Source organism: Anolis carolinensis, chromosome 1 (assembly GCF_035594765.1).
Source record: "Anolis carolinensis isolate JA03-04 chromosome 1, rAnoCar3.1.pri, whole genome shotgun sequence".
In the NCBI taxonomy this organism is placed as follows: Eukaryota; Metazoa; Chordata; class Lepidosauria; order Squamata; family Dactyloidae; genus Anolis; species Anolis carolinensis.
This window is the reverse complement of record NC_085841.1, coordinates 22873177-22889550: the sequence shown is the minus strand read 5'-3', so window position 1 is coordinate 22889550 and position 16374 is coordinate 22873177. Positions and strand designations below refer to the sequence as shown.

Here is a 16374-nt window from a genome sequence, read left to right as displayed (position 1 = left end):
GTGTGAGCTGAATCTCTAGTGCAACTAGAGGAGGAGCAGAGAGCCAGATTTTCAGCAGCAGAAAGCCATGCTTTCCTGAAATGTGCTGGATTGCCCAGAAAGCATCCCCTCACCACCAGCATCACCATCCTATTCTGCCTTGCCAATTTGCTTTGTCAAAATGTCTTGCACGGTGTCGCTACTGACACAACCAATTCCCATCCCTTTGACAGAATGCCCTCCCACCCTCCAGCAAATTTTGACAGCAACTATCTCACATGCACAGATGTTTCAGCTTTCAGAGCTGGTGGCAATTGGATCAGACTGATGCTCATTTTGTAGGCCTGATGTACCCTGTGCTTTCCATAAGCGGCCATCTTTCACATTGCTGCTGTTGTCCTTCATTTGCAGAGATTCAGAGAAAGCAAGCAGCCTGACGGAGACACTGCCAACCAAGAAGCATAACAGCATGTATCTCACTCTCCCAGATGCCCATGATACAGACTCTGGTAAGAAAAACATAATAGAGACCTCTGGCAACCTACATTCCATGAAGGCTTTCCTGTAATGGCAGACCAGCTCTCCACCCTTGATTTACCAAGTTTCCTTCCCTCTCCTTGTGGTACGAGATAAAGAAATACATAAATTTTTAAAGGAATTCCAAAGTTTTCACCCACAGAAGAGTCTGTCTGTTGCATCTCTAAATGAGTCACATCCATCCATTGCGCCACCTTAGTTCACCTGATTATCTCTAAATGGAGCATTGACTGTCTCCTGTCTTCTGAGATATAGCAGAATTATCAAGAATCAATGTCTGATTCATATGTGTGTGTCCTATTCTGAAACAATGTTATTGTTTGATTCTCTTGGGTTCCAATAAATAATACCAGGGGTAATTAAATCAAAATGACTAAACTGACACATTATTCAGAAATCCATGAGTCTGGAATATGCAGCTAAGGAAGTAGAAGTCTATGAAAGCTTATGATTTATTATGATTTATTTATTATTTACCTTATTTCAACCCAGCCGTACTCTACCCTGAAGGGGACTCAAGGCGGCTCACATATGGCAACTATGAGATCCCTTAAAATACATACAAACAGGGACTTAAAATCAATTAAATTTAAATTGAGGCTGGATGGCTACCTGTCAGGGGTGCTTTGAATGAGATTTTCCTGCTTCTTGCAGAGGGTTGGACTGGATGGCCCACGAGGCCTCTTCCAACTCTACGATTCTGTGATTCTATGAAAATTAATACATATTAAAAATTTAAAACATTACATTCAATATTAAAATCACGTCATCAGAAAATCATAGTCCAAGGCCATTCCATCGTCAACTATTCACAATTCCAGGTCTATCATTGCACTGTACTAATCACCGAAAGACTGAGCTGAGGAGCCACCACTGAGAAGGCCCTGTCTCTCGTCCCCGCCAGCTGCACTTGCGAACTTCATTCTCTCCGTTAGTCTCTAAGATGCCACAAGATCTCTTTGCATACTGATTCTTTGACAACGTGACTTGTTCAAAACATGATAATGCTTTCTTTGTGGAGTGAGAAGCAGCAGGAAAAGAGGAAGACCTCATTACAGGAAGGCAGATTCAATCAAGAAAGTCATAGCTCTGCATTTGCAGGACCCAAGACCAGCCAATACGGCTGGTTCAGCCCCTTCCCAATCCTTTACTGTATGCATAAATGACCTAGAATGGAGAACAACACTCCTAGATGCCTCCAGTGAAAAATTCCCCATTTTAAGATAGCTCACATTTTAAGATCAAATACCTTTGTATCCCAAGTAATCTTTCAAAACTAAGGGAAGGGAACAAGATGGGTACAGTCCCTGAATAATCTATGGCTGCCAACCCCTGCTCTATTCTTACCTTTAAGGTAGTTGTGGCATTGCCCTCCTCCTTTAAAGGCATTCATTGAATACCGTGCTTCAAAACTGAATTGAGCTCATGTATGCTGCAAAGATTGAAAAGCCTGAATAAGTTTCCCCAGTAACCAGAAGTTAAGACATAGTGCCACATAGAGATCGGTGCCTCTCCCTACAAATAAGAACCACATTTTTCTTGGTGCTGAAATTGCATATCAGCTCTTGGTTATAGACAGGCTTAAGTTAAGAACAAGACACAGTGAATTCTGTTAATGCCTGGATAGTGCTCCAATATGACCAAAATCCCATTATTGTCTTTCTAGTTTAGGAATTGATAGTGTGGATTTACTGCATAGCATATACACATTAAGCGCCTATGGAACACTTTTATATACAGTAGAGTCTCACTTATCCAAGCTAAACGGGCCAGCAGAAGCTTGAATAAGCGAATATCTTGGATAATAAGGAGGGATTAAGGAAAAACCTATTAAACATCAAATTAGGTTTTGATTTTACAAATTAAGCACCAAAATATCATGTTATACAACAAATTTGGCAGAAAAAGTAGTTCAATACGCAGTCATGTTATGTTGTAATTACTGTATTTACGAATTTAGCACCAAAATATCACGATATATTGAAAACATTGACTACAAAAATGGCTTGGATAATCCAGAAACTTGGATAAACGAGGCTTGGATAAGTGAGACTCTACTGTACTGCTGAACTTGTGTCTTTAAGTCCAAAGGTACATACAGAATTTATAGTAGTGGTGTTTCCTAGCATTTGAATTCTGAGTCATATTTGTTTGTTCATCATTTGTTAAATAATACGGAAGAGCATCGCACATGTGGCTCTATTTCCTTTAGATGTTGGAGAGATTATCCATGTGCAGTTCCTGCACAGATGGCAGGACATTGAAATGACTCATTCACATAATCATATCAGTATTTCACCTAGGGAGGAAGCCCCCACCTATGTAGCTCTGTGATTTAAGCACAATTTCAGCCATGCAAGAGTAGCTGGAACATCTAAAGGACACTGCAGGGTCACTGGGGATGTAGATAAGAATTGTGTTCAAATGTGTTTTCTGATCAAAATTGCTCTTTTGTGCCTCAGGAATACCTCTGTTTGTATCCTGTTAAAGGTAATCCATGAGGAAACCAATGGTCATGTTTGGAAATTTCTGTCTGCTACATTTAACCAAGGTTCTAGTCCTAAATGACAATTGTGTTATTCTGGTAGAATGACGTTTTCAAGAGTGGACAACAAGCAATGTTATGGAGGCAGTAATCTTTTTTATTTTCTCAATTATGCCTGTGGGAATAATTCTATATCATTATGTAGAGATATTCCCAAGAGATTAGTGTCCCCCAAAACTGCCATGTGGCTGCAAGCATCCAGCCCATTACATGAGGTGGTGGCAATGCTGTTTTTAAACAAAAATGGGAAACCACCCATGACTTTATTTTTTTCATGTATGACCATCACCCCATGATATGTCTTTAAATGACAGATATGTGTACCATCTCCATATATCCCCATAGCTTTTGCAGGAAATGCATGGTTCAGTGGAAGGAGGGAATAATTTGGAATACTTTCCATTTTAATACTATACACCACACTCGATCTGAAGGTATAGATGAACTGTATATTTGCTATACACGAAAGATTCTTCTTCATCAGAGTGGGGTACTGGAGACTCTGGAACCTTACATTATACCTTTGTGCAAATACTGCACATACTTTGTTCAAGAATTCAGGATATAACTGAAGACCTATCTCTTCTGGCTGGCCTCCCTAGTCAGTTTTAAACTATGAATTTTAACCTGTGTTTTATTGGTATTAGTGAGAGTCTTTGTTCTATGTATTTTTACATACAGTAGAGTATCACTTATCCAACACTCACTTATCCAACATCCAACATTATCCAATGCATTTTTGTAGTCAATGTTTTCAATATATCGAGATATTTTGGGGCTAAATTCATAAATACAGTAATTACTACATAGCATTACTGCGTATTGAACTACTTTTTCTGCCAAATTTGTTGTCTAACATGATGTTTTGGTGCTTCATTTGTAAAATCATAACCTAATTTGATGTTTAATAGGCTTTTCCTTAATGCCTCATTATCCAACATATTCGCTTATCCAACATTCTGCTGGCCCGTTTATGTTGGATAAGTGAGACTCTACTGTATGTATTTTAATGGTGTTGCATTTGTCTGTCTGTTTTACTGTTGTATTCCACCTTGAACCTTAGGGAGAGGCGGATAATAAATTAAATGTATTATTGATGCTTCTTTTTGATAATTTGGAATTTGAATATTATATAAGGCAGCCTCTGCTGATCCATTGCCAAGAAAATATGTTTCACGGCAGTTCCTACAGTCCCTTGGCTACCACAGGATTTGTAATCCCACTAATCTAGAGGACACCAAGTTCAGAAAAACTGTTTTAGGGCATAAGCCACATTTGATATTGATAGGTATTTAGAAATACACGAAAGGACTCTTGGAGACCACAGACAGATAGTCTTGTGTTATATTATGTCCTTGAGGATTTCATTTCTCTGATGTAAATAACAATATCTTGTCATTTACCTGCATTTCATTGCATAATAGTCACCATGGTGTAATAGTTGCACCTCCATTTTTGAGGTCCCAGTTTTAGTATTTCTGTTTTTCTCATGTAATAGTCGCACCGCTGATTTACTGGTCCATATACTCACTCATCTGCTCGCCCATCCAAAGACCCGCCCGCCCATTCACAAGCCCACTCTCCCATCCACTCACTCACTCAGTTGCCCATCCATTCACTGACATCCCCTTATTTATTTATTTATTTGCCCTATTTATACCCCGCCTTTCTCATCCCAAAGGGGACTCAAGGCAGCTTATACATGTCACAACTCAATGCCACAAAACATACATAATATTAAAACTTGAAATATTAAATTTTTTAAAAAAATTAAAACATAAAAGCTGGGTTAGCTCAAGAAGACTATTATGATTGAAGTCTTAACTTGGAAGTTTCTTCAAAATTTTTGCATACAAAGTAATGGCAGTGTAATTGTGGAACCTATAATAGTAATTCACCTATTTGTGCCTGAGGAAAAATGGTTTCTAGGAATTTGCTAGGTCCTTTAGGCCATTATATAATATGCATCCCCTTGAAGTTATCACAGAGTCACCATGGAGAACCTCTCTGAAAATTTCTACGTTTTCCAAAGTGATTCTGTGGTATGCTGGGACTGGAAGTCAGATAATTTAATGATTTTCGGTTTACGGTTTTAGATAACGGTAGTCTGGTGAGACAGAAATCTCACTGTAAATTGTTCAGCGCAGACACTAATCCACCTGACTGGCATTTTACAGTTTCTTAAGGATCACAGTGGCTTATTTTGTTTCATCAAAGTTATGTTTGAATTTCAGGTTCCCAACGAGCCTCTTCCATCGCAGCTTCCCGACTGGAACAAGCCATGTCTGAAGTAACCATGCACAGTTCTGCCTTGAAGCAAGGGCCTTTGCAGCTGTGGACTACTCTTGAACAGATTTGGTTGCAGGCTGGTAAGTACAGTGATACCTTAACATACGAGTTTAATTCATTCTGAGAGCAAGCTCATAACTCAATTTGCTCATAGGATAAAGCTAATTTTCATGTGATGGCCCGTGAGGTCTTTTCCAACTCTATGATTCTGTGATTCTTTGATTTCACATTGAAATGCACTGAAATTCAATTAATGTGTTCCAGCCCCTCAAAAACTACACCAGTTTTCTCCTTTAAGAGCTTGTTCACAGAACAAATTAAAATAATGTTAGTCTCCTTCCCTGTCGGAGGTCTCATTGGCTGGTACCTGTCTAAAGCTGAGCTGGAGACCTCCCTGTGGCACCTGGTGGTGGAGGAGGCCCCATGGGGCTTGAGGCAGTTTTTCTCCATCTGCCATCCCGCAGAAGGAATCCACAAGTCTGTGCCCTGCGAGCAGGTCCTGCACAAAATAGCATATACTCTCGCACTAGTGCTACCTCTAGCGAGAGTACCATGCTCTTGCATTAGCGCTAGCGCAAGAGGTAGTGCTAGCGCAGGAGTATGGTAATCTCATGAGAAGTAGCACTAGCATGAGAGTATCTGCCATCTTGCACAGGGCTTGCTCGCAGAGCGCAGAACTTCCTCCTTCAGCCACGGCTTGTAACTCGGATCACCACTCGCAAGTCAGAACAAAGAAAATCTGACGAGCCACACCTCGTATCTTGGATTACTCATAAATTGGGATGCTTGTAAACTGATGTTCCACTGTTATTTGTTTTTTTCTTTTATTTATTTATTTATTTATTTATTTGCTACATTTATATGCCGCCCTTCTCACCCCGAAGGGGACTCAGAGCGGCTTACAAATTAAATTTACATACAATATTATATTAGAATAGTACAATACTGGTAACAAATTACTATATTGTACTGTATCAACATATTGTAATATTATTTATTTATTTATTTATTTATTTATTTTAAGGTGTTATGCTTGGTTTTAGAATCTGACCTGGATGGCACCCCCCAAAAAAGCATTGTTGCAAACATTTTTATAGCACTTCATGTTGTAGATATAGTATAATCCCACCTATACTATAAGTCTGCAGGCCATGTTGGCAAAGGCAGGGCTTCTTCAACTTTTCCACTTGCAACTCCTTTTGGCCCAAGAAATGTTTATATGACCCTGAGTATATAAGTATATAAAATAAGTATTAAAATCAAGCATTTACTGATGACAAATCGGCATTTGCAAGTTTTGCTAAACAGGCTGATATTCCTTTGTACAAAGTACAGCTGAAGCATCTTTTGCAGAGTCTGCTTTAAACACTGCACAACAGATTCGTGTCAATTTCTAAAACAGCCACTAGGTGATGTTCAGAAAACCTTTACTGTTGCCAATTTTTTCAAGACACCAATACAGTGTTTCCTCATTACTTCACAGTTCACTTTTTGCGGATTCGCTGTTTTGCGGTTTTTCAATAAACTCTAAAAGACTATTATAAATCATAAAAAGTTACAATTTACAGCCTAAGGAAGGGAGGAAGGAGAAGCCAAAGAGAAAAGGAGCCCAAGTGACAACGGGAGGAGAAGGAGGCGATTTATCACCACATGATTGGTTGATAAAGACTTAAAATAGCATATAACTACTAAAACAATGTATAAATATTAAAATAAATATAGTGTCCCTACTTCACAGATTTTCACTTATTGTGGGTGGTTCTGGAACCCAACCCCCGCAATAAGTGAGGAAACACTGTATTGAACTAAGGGGACCCCATTGGGGTCAGGACCCACAGTTTGTGATGACTCATGGGCCATGTAGTCCCGTTCCTAGTACTGTTGTGAATGATGAAGAGGAAAACTTGGGTTTTCCACCATTTCAGCCAGAAAAGGAACTATCCCAGCCAGAAATTGAGCCTTTGCACCTGCAAGAGATTTGTCTTCCAGAAGTCTGTCAAACAAGCCCCGAGCCAAAATCTCCCCCGTTTTCTCGCCATGATTTTTGTAAACAACAGAGGGGAGTTCAACAGGCGTCTCGCAGGAGTGCTAGGATAGCTGCTAAGCATTCAGCTGATTAAGCCTGCTTTCCATGGGAAACTTTAAGGAGTCATGCATCTGGACTCAGAGAATAGCTTTCGTTTCTGGTTCTCCAGAGAACTGCTCTTTGGCGGGAAAACTAGACCCTATTTAGGTGTTTTGCCCACGGAGGGATCTTGCGGAGTCAATTCGTCAGCTACCGGAGCAGCGGTAGCAGCTACTCCTGCTTTCAAGCCTTTGTTCCTGTTCCAAGCCTTCGTTCTCAGCCTTGTTTTCTCCCCGGATCTTGCCTTGTTTCCAGGACCTCGCCAAGTAATTACCACGGATCTTGTTCTTGCTCCTCGTTTCCTTGTTGCCTTGAATCAAGCTTTGTGTGCCAAGAATCAAGTTATTTCCTAGCCTTGCTCAAGTTCATGGACTAAAGGACCTTGTCATCTCCCCTCACTTGCTTGGCAAGTGAGAGTTTCGGTTATTGGATTACAACTTTGGACCTTAATATTTCATATTGGACATTGCTTTTTTGGACTAACTTTGACCTTTCCTGAAAGGTCTACTTCTGGACTATTTCCTATACTTGCTTTTATTAACCTTATATATTCCTTCAATAAAGATATTAGATAGAATCTGGCCTCGGTGTATGGTTATTGGTGCTCTGCAGCCTGGGTTGTGACAGTTTGACTCCGCCACCCTAAGCACCAATTAACCTAGGCCAGAATGTCTACCGGAACCGTGCCGGGTGGCCAGCCACTCAGGTACACCATCGACAAGGACGAAGTGGACCGCATCCGTGACAAGCTCAATGCGCAGGATGGGGAAATTAGGGGTTTGAAGGAGCGCGGAATCCGTCTCCCGGCCATGGCGTTGCCAACCAAGTTTTCCGGAGAAGCTTCTAAGGTTCATGTTTTCCGTCGCCAATGCCAGGCTTATCTAGAGGCCCGTGCTGCCGAGTTTCCCCAAGAAGACATCAAGGTGGCGTGGATTTACAGTCTCCTAGACGGGCCAGTGGCCAACTGGGCGACGGCACTGTTCGACCAAGTCTCCCCACATCTAAGATCAGCGCAACACTTCTTGGACCACCTTAAGGCGACTTGGGGGATCGAGGACAATTTGGAGGCAGCCGGCCACAAACTCCGGCGCCTCTCCCAAGGAGACAGACCCTTGTCCCAGTACATAGCCGAGTTCCGAGTGCTGGCCCATAACACCGGCTGGAACGATGTAGCCCTCAGAGGACAATTTCGGGAGGGTCTCAACATCGAGATGCTGGAGGAAATCTCCAAGGTGGATCCTCCACACTCTCTTGAAGCACTCATTGATCAATGTTTACGAGCCGAAGTCATGCTTGCCAACAGAAAGCAATGGATCTGAGGCCAGAGCGGTAGGGCTGGAGCGAAACCTCCCGCTCCCACCGGCGTCCAGCCGCGTCCTGTGTGGAGACCCCCGCCACCAGCCCCATACCCCCGAGGAAGCGAGGAGGTGCCAATGCAGTTGGGCAACGTGCGTCCCAGACTAGATGCCGCCGAGAAGGCCCGCCGCCAACGCCTAAATCTCTGTTGGTACTGCGGAAACGGGGGCCACTTTGCCAGAGAGTGTCCAGCCAAAGGGAAGCCCGCCGCTCGTCTGGCGGCGGCGTCCTCCACGGAGACGAAGACGTCTGAGGCGGCTGGCGCGCAGCCGGCGGGGGAAGCCAGCGACCGGGCGTAGAGAGGCTCGCCAACCCGGTCAAAAACCCCACTCAAGAGCCGCCAACCGGGGTCCTATTTCTCCTAGTGGTCACCTTGTGGTCAGTGAAAAAAGGACCCGTCATGGTCCATGCCATGATAGACTCAGGAGCCACAAACAATTTCATTGATAGAGAGTATGCCGACTCTCTGGGATTACAATATCATGACTTCAAGAACGCCCGGGTGGTGCAAGCCATCGATGGCCGCCCCCTCAAGACAGGTCCAGTAAGCCAGTGGTCGGAACCCACCAGAATGTGGATAAGGGAACATATGGAAGAGATTTCCTTCTTTGTTACCGAGGTTCCCCACTTCCCTGTGATTTTGGGAATTCCATGGCTGACACTCCACGACCCAAGCATCTCCTGGTCCAACAGAGAACTGCAGTTTGCTTCAAAATATTGCCAAAACCATTGCCTAGTAGCCAAGGTCTGCCATGCCACAGACGCTGAACCCATTATCACCTTGCCCAAGAAGTACTCAGAATATTGGGATGTATTCAATGAAAAAGAAGCCGAGAGACTACCCCCACATAGACCTTATGACTGTGCCATTGACTTGGTGGAGGGGGCCCCGATCCCGCGAGGACACCTCTACTCCCTGACTGAACCAGAGCAAGAAGCTCTCAGGGAGTTCTTAGAGACAAACCTCCGCAAGGGGTTTATTAGACCCTCTCAATCCCCAGCCGCTTCCCCAGTGATGTTCGTGAAAAAGAAGTCAGGGGACCTACGCTTGGTGGTGGACTATAGAGCATTGAACAATATCACCAAGCGAAACCGGTATCCCCTGCCTTTGACCTCGGACCTCTTAGACCGGCTTCGAGGGGCTAAGGTTTACACCAAACTGGATCTTCGAGGAGCTTATAATCTAGTTCGCATCAGGGAAGGGGACGAGTGGAAGACTGCCTTCCAGACTAAATTCGGTTTATTCGAAACCCTGGTCATGAATTACGGTTTATGTGGAGCTCCCGCAACGTTTCAACATTTTGTCAACGATATCTTTCAGGATTATCTAGACCGGTTCTTGATCATCTACCTGGACGATTTTTTGGTGTTTTCTAGATCACAATCAGAACATGAGAACCACGTCAGAATGGTGTTACAACGATTGCGGGATCATGGACTTTATGCCAAACTGGAAAAATGCGCTTTTGATCTACAAGAGGTAGATTTCCTGGGTTATCGTGTCTCGCCACTAGGGCTCACCATGGACCCGGCCAAGGTAGCAGCAGTATTGGAATGGCGGGCGCCAACCAACAAGAAAGAGGTGCAACGCTTCTTGGGGTTCGCGAACTACTACCGCAAGTTCATTCCAGACTTTGCCCGCTGGTCTGATCCAATCACCAGCTGCATCCGAGGGAAACAGCCTTTCCGCTGGACAGAGCAAGCTGAAAAAGGATTCCAACAACTAAAGAAATTATTCACGTCACAGCCAATCCTTCAGCACCCAGATCCTGAAACCCCTTTTGTCGTACAGGCGGACGCCTCCGATGTGGCAATTGGAGCGGTACTCTTGCAACCAGTGGGAGAACATCTTCACCCTTGTGCCTTTTACTCTCGTCAACTGACTGCCCCAGAGAGAAACTACACTATTTGGGAAAAGGAACTTTTGGCCATAAAGGCAGCCTTTGAAACTTGGAGACATTGGTTAGAAGGGGCCAAATTTCCCATTGAGGTCCACACTGATCATCGGAATCTAGAACATCTAAGAACTGCTCGCAAACTAAATCAGAGACAACAACGCTGGGCTTTATTCTTTGAGCGTTTTGACTTCCAAATCCATTATGTAACCCCAGCCCAGACCAAGCAGGCAGATGCTTTGTCACGAAAACCGGAATATGCTGCAGGGCGCAAAGAGACCTTTGAGTCCCAATTGCTGCAGCCCGAGAACTTTGCCACGCTCACAGTGGGAAACACCAAATCCACCCCAATTGAATCTACTCCCTCAACTCCAGGGCCCCTTTGTGCTCAGGAAATCAGGGCCAGTCAACAAGCAGATGCCTGGGCTCAGGATCAACTTCGCCAAGGACTACATTTTCCCTTCTCGCTTAAGGATGGGTTACTTTGCTATAGAAATCATGTCTACATTCCCCCAGGACCGGGTAGAGAAAAGGCACTTCGTCTGTGTCATGACTGCAAGCCAGCAGGGCATTTCGGACTATTTAAAACCATGCATTTGATCCTAAGAGATTTCTGGTGGCCTAAGATCCGCAAGGATGTGGAAAAATATGTCAATACCTGCCCAGTATGTCAGCGCTCCAAGACAAGACGGGAGAAGCCCTCAGGGCTTCTGCATCCCCTTCCTACTCCATCTCGCCCATGGGAAATAATCTCTGCGGATTTTATCACTGACTTACCACCTTCCTGTGGATTCACCACGATCCTAGTGGTGGTGGACCTTTTTACCAAGTTAGCCCATTTCATTCCCTGCGATGGCCTTCCCACGGCCAAAGAGACTGCAGATTTATTCCTTCAGCACGTTTTCAGATTGCATGGGTTGCCCAGGAGTTTGGTCACAGACCGTGGGTCCCAATTCACCTCTCGTTTCTGGAGAGCACTACAAAAACTATTGGGCATAGACTCTCGTTTATCTTCGGCTCACCATCCACAAACGGATGGGCAGACAGAGCGCACCAATGCCACTCTGGAACAATATCTTCGCTGCTATGTAAACTACCAACAGGACAATTGGGCTTCCCTGTTACCGCTGTCAGAGTTTGCCTATAACAATGGTGTCCAGGCTTCAACTAAAGAAACCCCGTTCTTTGCAAACTACGGCTTCCATCCACGTTTCTTCCCTTCTGTTATTGAAACCTCAGAGGTTCCCGCAGCAGAGGACTGGCTGCAAGAACTCACAGCGGTGCAACAACTTTTGCTCCAGCAATTAGACCAAGCCAAGGAGGACTATAAACGCCACGCGGACAAACATCGCCAGTCGGGCCCCGAAATCAAGGTAGGAGATCGGGTTCTTCTGTCCACTCGCTTTTTGCCCTCCCATCGCCCTTGCCGGAAGTTAGATGCCCGTTTCATTGGCCCCTATCCAGTGGTGGCGCAACTTAACCCCGTGACTTTCAAACTCCAACTTCCGCGCTCTATGCGCATTCATCCAGTGTTCCATCGCTCCCTGCTCCTTCCGGCGGATGGTGTGCGCCCTGATGCAGACCGGCCGGCCCCCACTCCTGTTTTGGTGGATGGGGAGGAGGAATTCGAGGTTCAGGACATTTTGGATTCTCGCTTTCACCGCCGCCGCCTGCAATATCTCATTGACTGGGTGGGTTTTGGCCCCGAGGAACGCTCTTGGGAAGACGCTTCCACAGTCCATGCCCCCGATTTAACCCGCCGCTTCCATCTGACCTATCCCGCCAAGCCGCGGCCTTGCGCCTCGGGGAGAGAGCCCTATTTTGAGAGGGGGCTTGAGGAGGGGGATAGTGTGATGACTCATGGGCCATGTAGTCCCGTTCCTAGTACTGTTGTGAATGATGAAGAGGAAAACTTGGGTTTTCCACCATTTCAGCCAGAAAAGGAACTATCCCAGCCAGAAATTGAGCCTTTGCACCTGCAAGAGATTTGTCTTCCAGAAGTCTGTCAAACAAGCCCCGAGCCAAAATCTCCCCCGTTTTCTCGCCATGATTTTTGTAAACAACAGAGGGGAGTTCAACAGGCGTCTCGCAGGAGTGCTAGGATAGCTGCTAAGCATTCAGCTGATTAAGCCTGCTTTCCATGGGAAACTTTAAGGAGTCATGCATCTGGACTCAGAGAATAGCTTTCGTTTCTGGTTCTCCAGAGAACTGCTCTTTGGCGGGAAAACTAGACCCTATTTAGGTGTTTTGCCCACGGAGGGATCTTGCGGAGTCAATTCGTCAGCTACCGGAGCAGCGTGTGTGGACAGCTACTCCTGCTTTCAAGCCTTTGTTCCTGTTCCAAGCCTTCGTTCTCAGCCTTGTTTTCTCCCCGGATCTTGCCTTGTTTCCAGGACCTCGCCAAGTAATTACCACGGATCTTGTTCTTGCTCCTCGTTTCCTTGTTGCCTTGAATCAAGCTTTGTGTGCCAAGAATCAAGTTATTTCCTAGCCTTGCTCAAGTTCATGGACTAAAGGACCTTGTCATCTCCCCTCACTTGCTTGGCAAGTGAGAGTTTCGGTTATTGGATTACAACTTTGGACCTTAATATTTCATATTGGACATTGCTTTTTTGGACTAACTTTGACCTTTCCTGAAAGGTCTACTTCTGGACTATTTCCTATACTTGCTTTTATTAACCTTATATATTCCTTCAATAAAGATATTAGATAGAATCTGGCCTCGGTGTATGGTTATTGGTGCTCTGCAGCCTGGGTTGTGACACAGTTTAGGAAGCAGTGGGCTAAGGTATTCTGGGAACTATAATACTTCTTTTTAAAAATAAGGCTCTGAAAAAAATTGAAATGGAATTTACCATAGATCAGTACCCTAAAAAGGGGCTCTCCATGGTATGTAGGGGTAGCCATAATGTTTAGGTTCCTTTCTAGTCGATATTTCATTGGCGATTTTGGTGCTAGCTGTTACCGTTGCCCTGTCGGAGCTTTTTTATATCACAGATCTTGTTGCATAAGCTGGCATCTTATTCCTTCATCTTGCAGTACTGTATTATTTTAAGCCTTTTTCACTTGACTGCAATGCCCCGCTCCGCTTGCCACTGCCAGTACTCTTTACTAAGCCCATGCTTTACCAAATATGGCCACTCACAGAAGAACTTGCTCAAGTAATTTGATCCTGGATTGGCAGAACATCAGCAATACAGCCGTACAAACCTTACCAGGTAGATTATTAAGTTATGTTCTGCTGTGCACATGCAAAGAGACAGCTGAAATATCTTGTCTCTTGGCATTTTCACTCCAAATTGTCTGCAAAAAAAATGTGTCATTTCTGTCCCCCAGGAGCAAATTAGACATTTACCCTTAAAGGAATATTGGAACGAATGTACCATCGGTGTTCAGTGTAGTTGGAATTGAGGGCAGCATAACACTGTGAGCTAATGGAAAACATCTGTTCTCTCATGTTGTGTGTGCACTAGGATCATTCATATATATCTGTATCTAAATATATCCCATCATACAGAGTTTTAAATGTATAGGTTGCTTTTTTTAAAAATGTGCTGCGAAGTCCTGGGAAACGCATTTTCAAATCCGAAGAAAAAGTGATGAGGGAAAGACTGTCTTCAGAATGAAAAGCTTCACAAGGCCAAGAGCTGAAATGTTTATGTCAGGCCTGTCAGGTTCCACACAACTGCATTAGCCGATTCTGCTCTTTCTCCAGGGAATACCCATCCACTGTAGGTCAGCATTTGGACTTGCTCTGCTTTCCAGATATTCATGCTACTTCAGTCTGTCAAAGACTTTTGTTTACAAAGTAAAATGCACTTCCTTATTACATTTCTGTACTAGTTGATTCTGTGGCCAAAGAAGCCATTATAGCATAAATAACTTAGCCCTGAGCACAGTGCTGTACTCTAGGGCACATGTATATATCATGTGAGCTTTTCTGGTAGTGCAATGGATGGACCAGCTTCCGTTCCAAAGAACAGAAGCTTTCCTTCTTTGTGCTAAACTCCAGAACCCCACAGCCAGTACGGTCACCCTACAACCCCAACATGCAAGTTTTCCAAGCTCTGCTTCAATCATGGGGTCCAGAACTACAGTAGAGTCTCGCTTATCCAACGTTCTGGATTATCCAACACATTTTTGTAGTCGATGTTTTCAATACACCATGATATTTTGGTGCTAAATTCATAAATACAGTAATTACCACATAGCATTACTGCGTATTGAACTACTTTTTCTGCCAAATTTGTTGTCTAACATGATGTTTTGGTGCTTCATTTGTAAAATCATAACCTAATTTGATGTTTAATAGGCTTTTTCTTAATCTCTCCTTATTATTCAACACATTCGCTTATCCAACATTCTGCCGGCCTGTTTATGTTGGATAAGTGAGACTCTACTGTATTGTCTTGCAGATTATCCACATCATGGAAAATATGACACCGTTTTAACTGACATAGGACGCTTCCAGGCAGCAATTTATTGCAGGTGAAAATGGGTTAAAGTAAACTGCTTTCACCCGCATTGCTGTCCGCATGGGTGCCCAAAAGAAGCTGGCCTTCCCATCGATTGTCCCCATTGCAGCGCAGTAACTACCACACTGGAATGGGAACAACCCAAATCCCCCCTAAAACCTTTAAAATAAAATAAAAACTTTCCGGACTGCCATTATGCCTCTCTGGAGACTTCTTGGCACGTACCAATGTTGCGTCAGAAAGGAAGTCTCCAGAGAGGCATAATGACGGCCCAGTAAGTTTTTATTTTATTTTAAAAGTTTTAGGCGGGATTTGGGGAGGGGATGGGTTCTATCTTCGCTTCTCCAGGCCCACGGGACCCAAAGAAGTAAATTGGGCTGTGTGGACTGACCCCTCAGTAGTCCCAGGACATGCCAGGGCTCAGTCCCCACAGAGACCATGCTCCATTAGACCCGGGTCTTTCAGAAAGACTTGGGTCTAATGGAGTATCTTAATAATTCGTGACAAAGCAGGGTTTTCCTGCTTTGTCACAAATTATTCCTCTTTTACCTGAGGCCTCCGGTAAAAGCACGAGACTTTGTGTATTTTGGGCCCTGTCTGAATGGGCTCATAGAATCCTGGGATTTGTAGTTCATTGTGGCACCAGAGCTATCTGAAGAGTAATTATCTCACAAAGCTATAAACCCCAGGATTCCAAACATTGAGTAATGGTAGTTAATGAGGTGTCGAACGGCTATAATTTTGTGGTGTGCATATAGCTTTTGACAGAGATCACATTCCTAACCAGCCAAGAAGACCAAACGTCTTGTTGAAGCTGTATTGATACCCTTCCAATTTGGAAAAACTGGGAATTACAGTACTTTGAACGATTATTTCCCAGATTGGCTTGTGGTAGAAGTATGGCTGTGTTTCTGGACTGAAGGAGGTTTAGATCTGGTGTAAATCATCTTCTCCTTCACCCTGGAGCACAGTGTTTTGTTTTCTCTGTAGGCAGATCATTTAATTTAGCTGGCAATACAGGCTCTGATAGCAAAAAGGGATTTTTGATAGCACAAAGGGATTGCACCCAGCCTTTAATTCCTGCAGCTAGCACATTTTTGAGTGAACACCCTGTTGTTTGTTAGAGTTATTTTATTAGATTTATATCCCACCTTTTCTTCTTGAAAGTAGAGT

At 43.9% G+C, this 16374-nt stretch overlaps 1 protein-coding gene across 3 annotated transcripts in view; it reads left to right on the top strand.

Moving 5' to 3' along the window:
- Positions 1-16374, top strand: part of ttc7a (tetratricopeptide repeat domain 7A) — a 250058-nt gene that overhangs the window by 158691 nt on the left and 74993 nt on the right. For all 3 annotated transcript variants that reach the window (XM_008104901.2, XM_016991757.2, XM_062971056.1), the window contains 2 exons: positions 391-488; positions 5296-5430. In XM_008104901.2, the coding sequence (XP_008103108.1) occupies positions 391-488; positions 5296-5430 (233 nt within the window). The remainder of the gene's footprint in view (positions 1-390; positions 489-5295; positions 5431-16374) is intronic.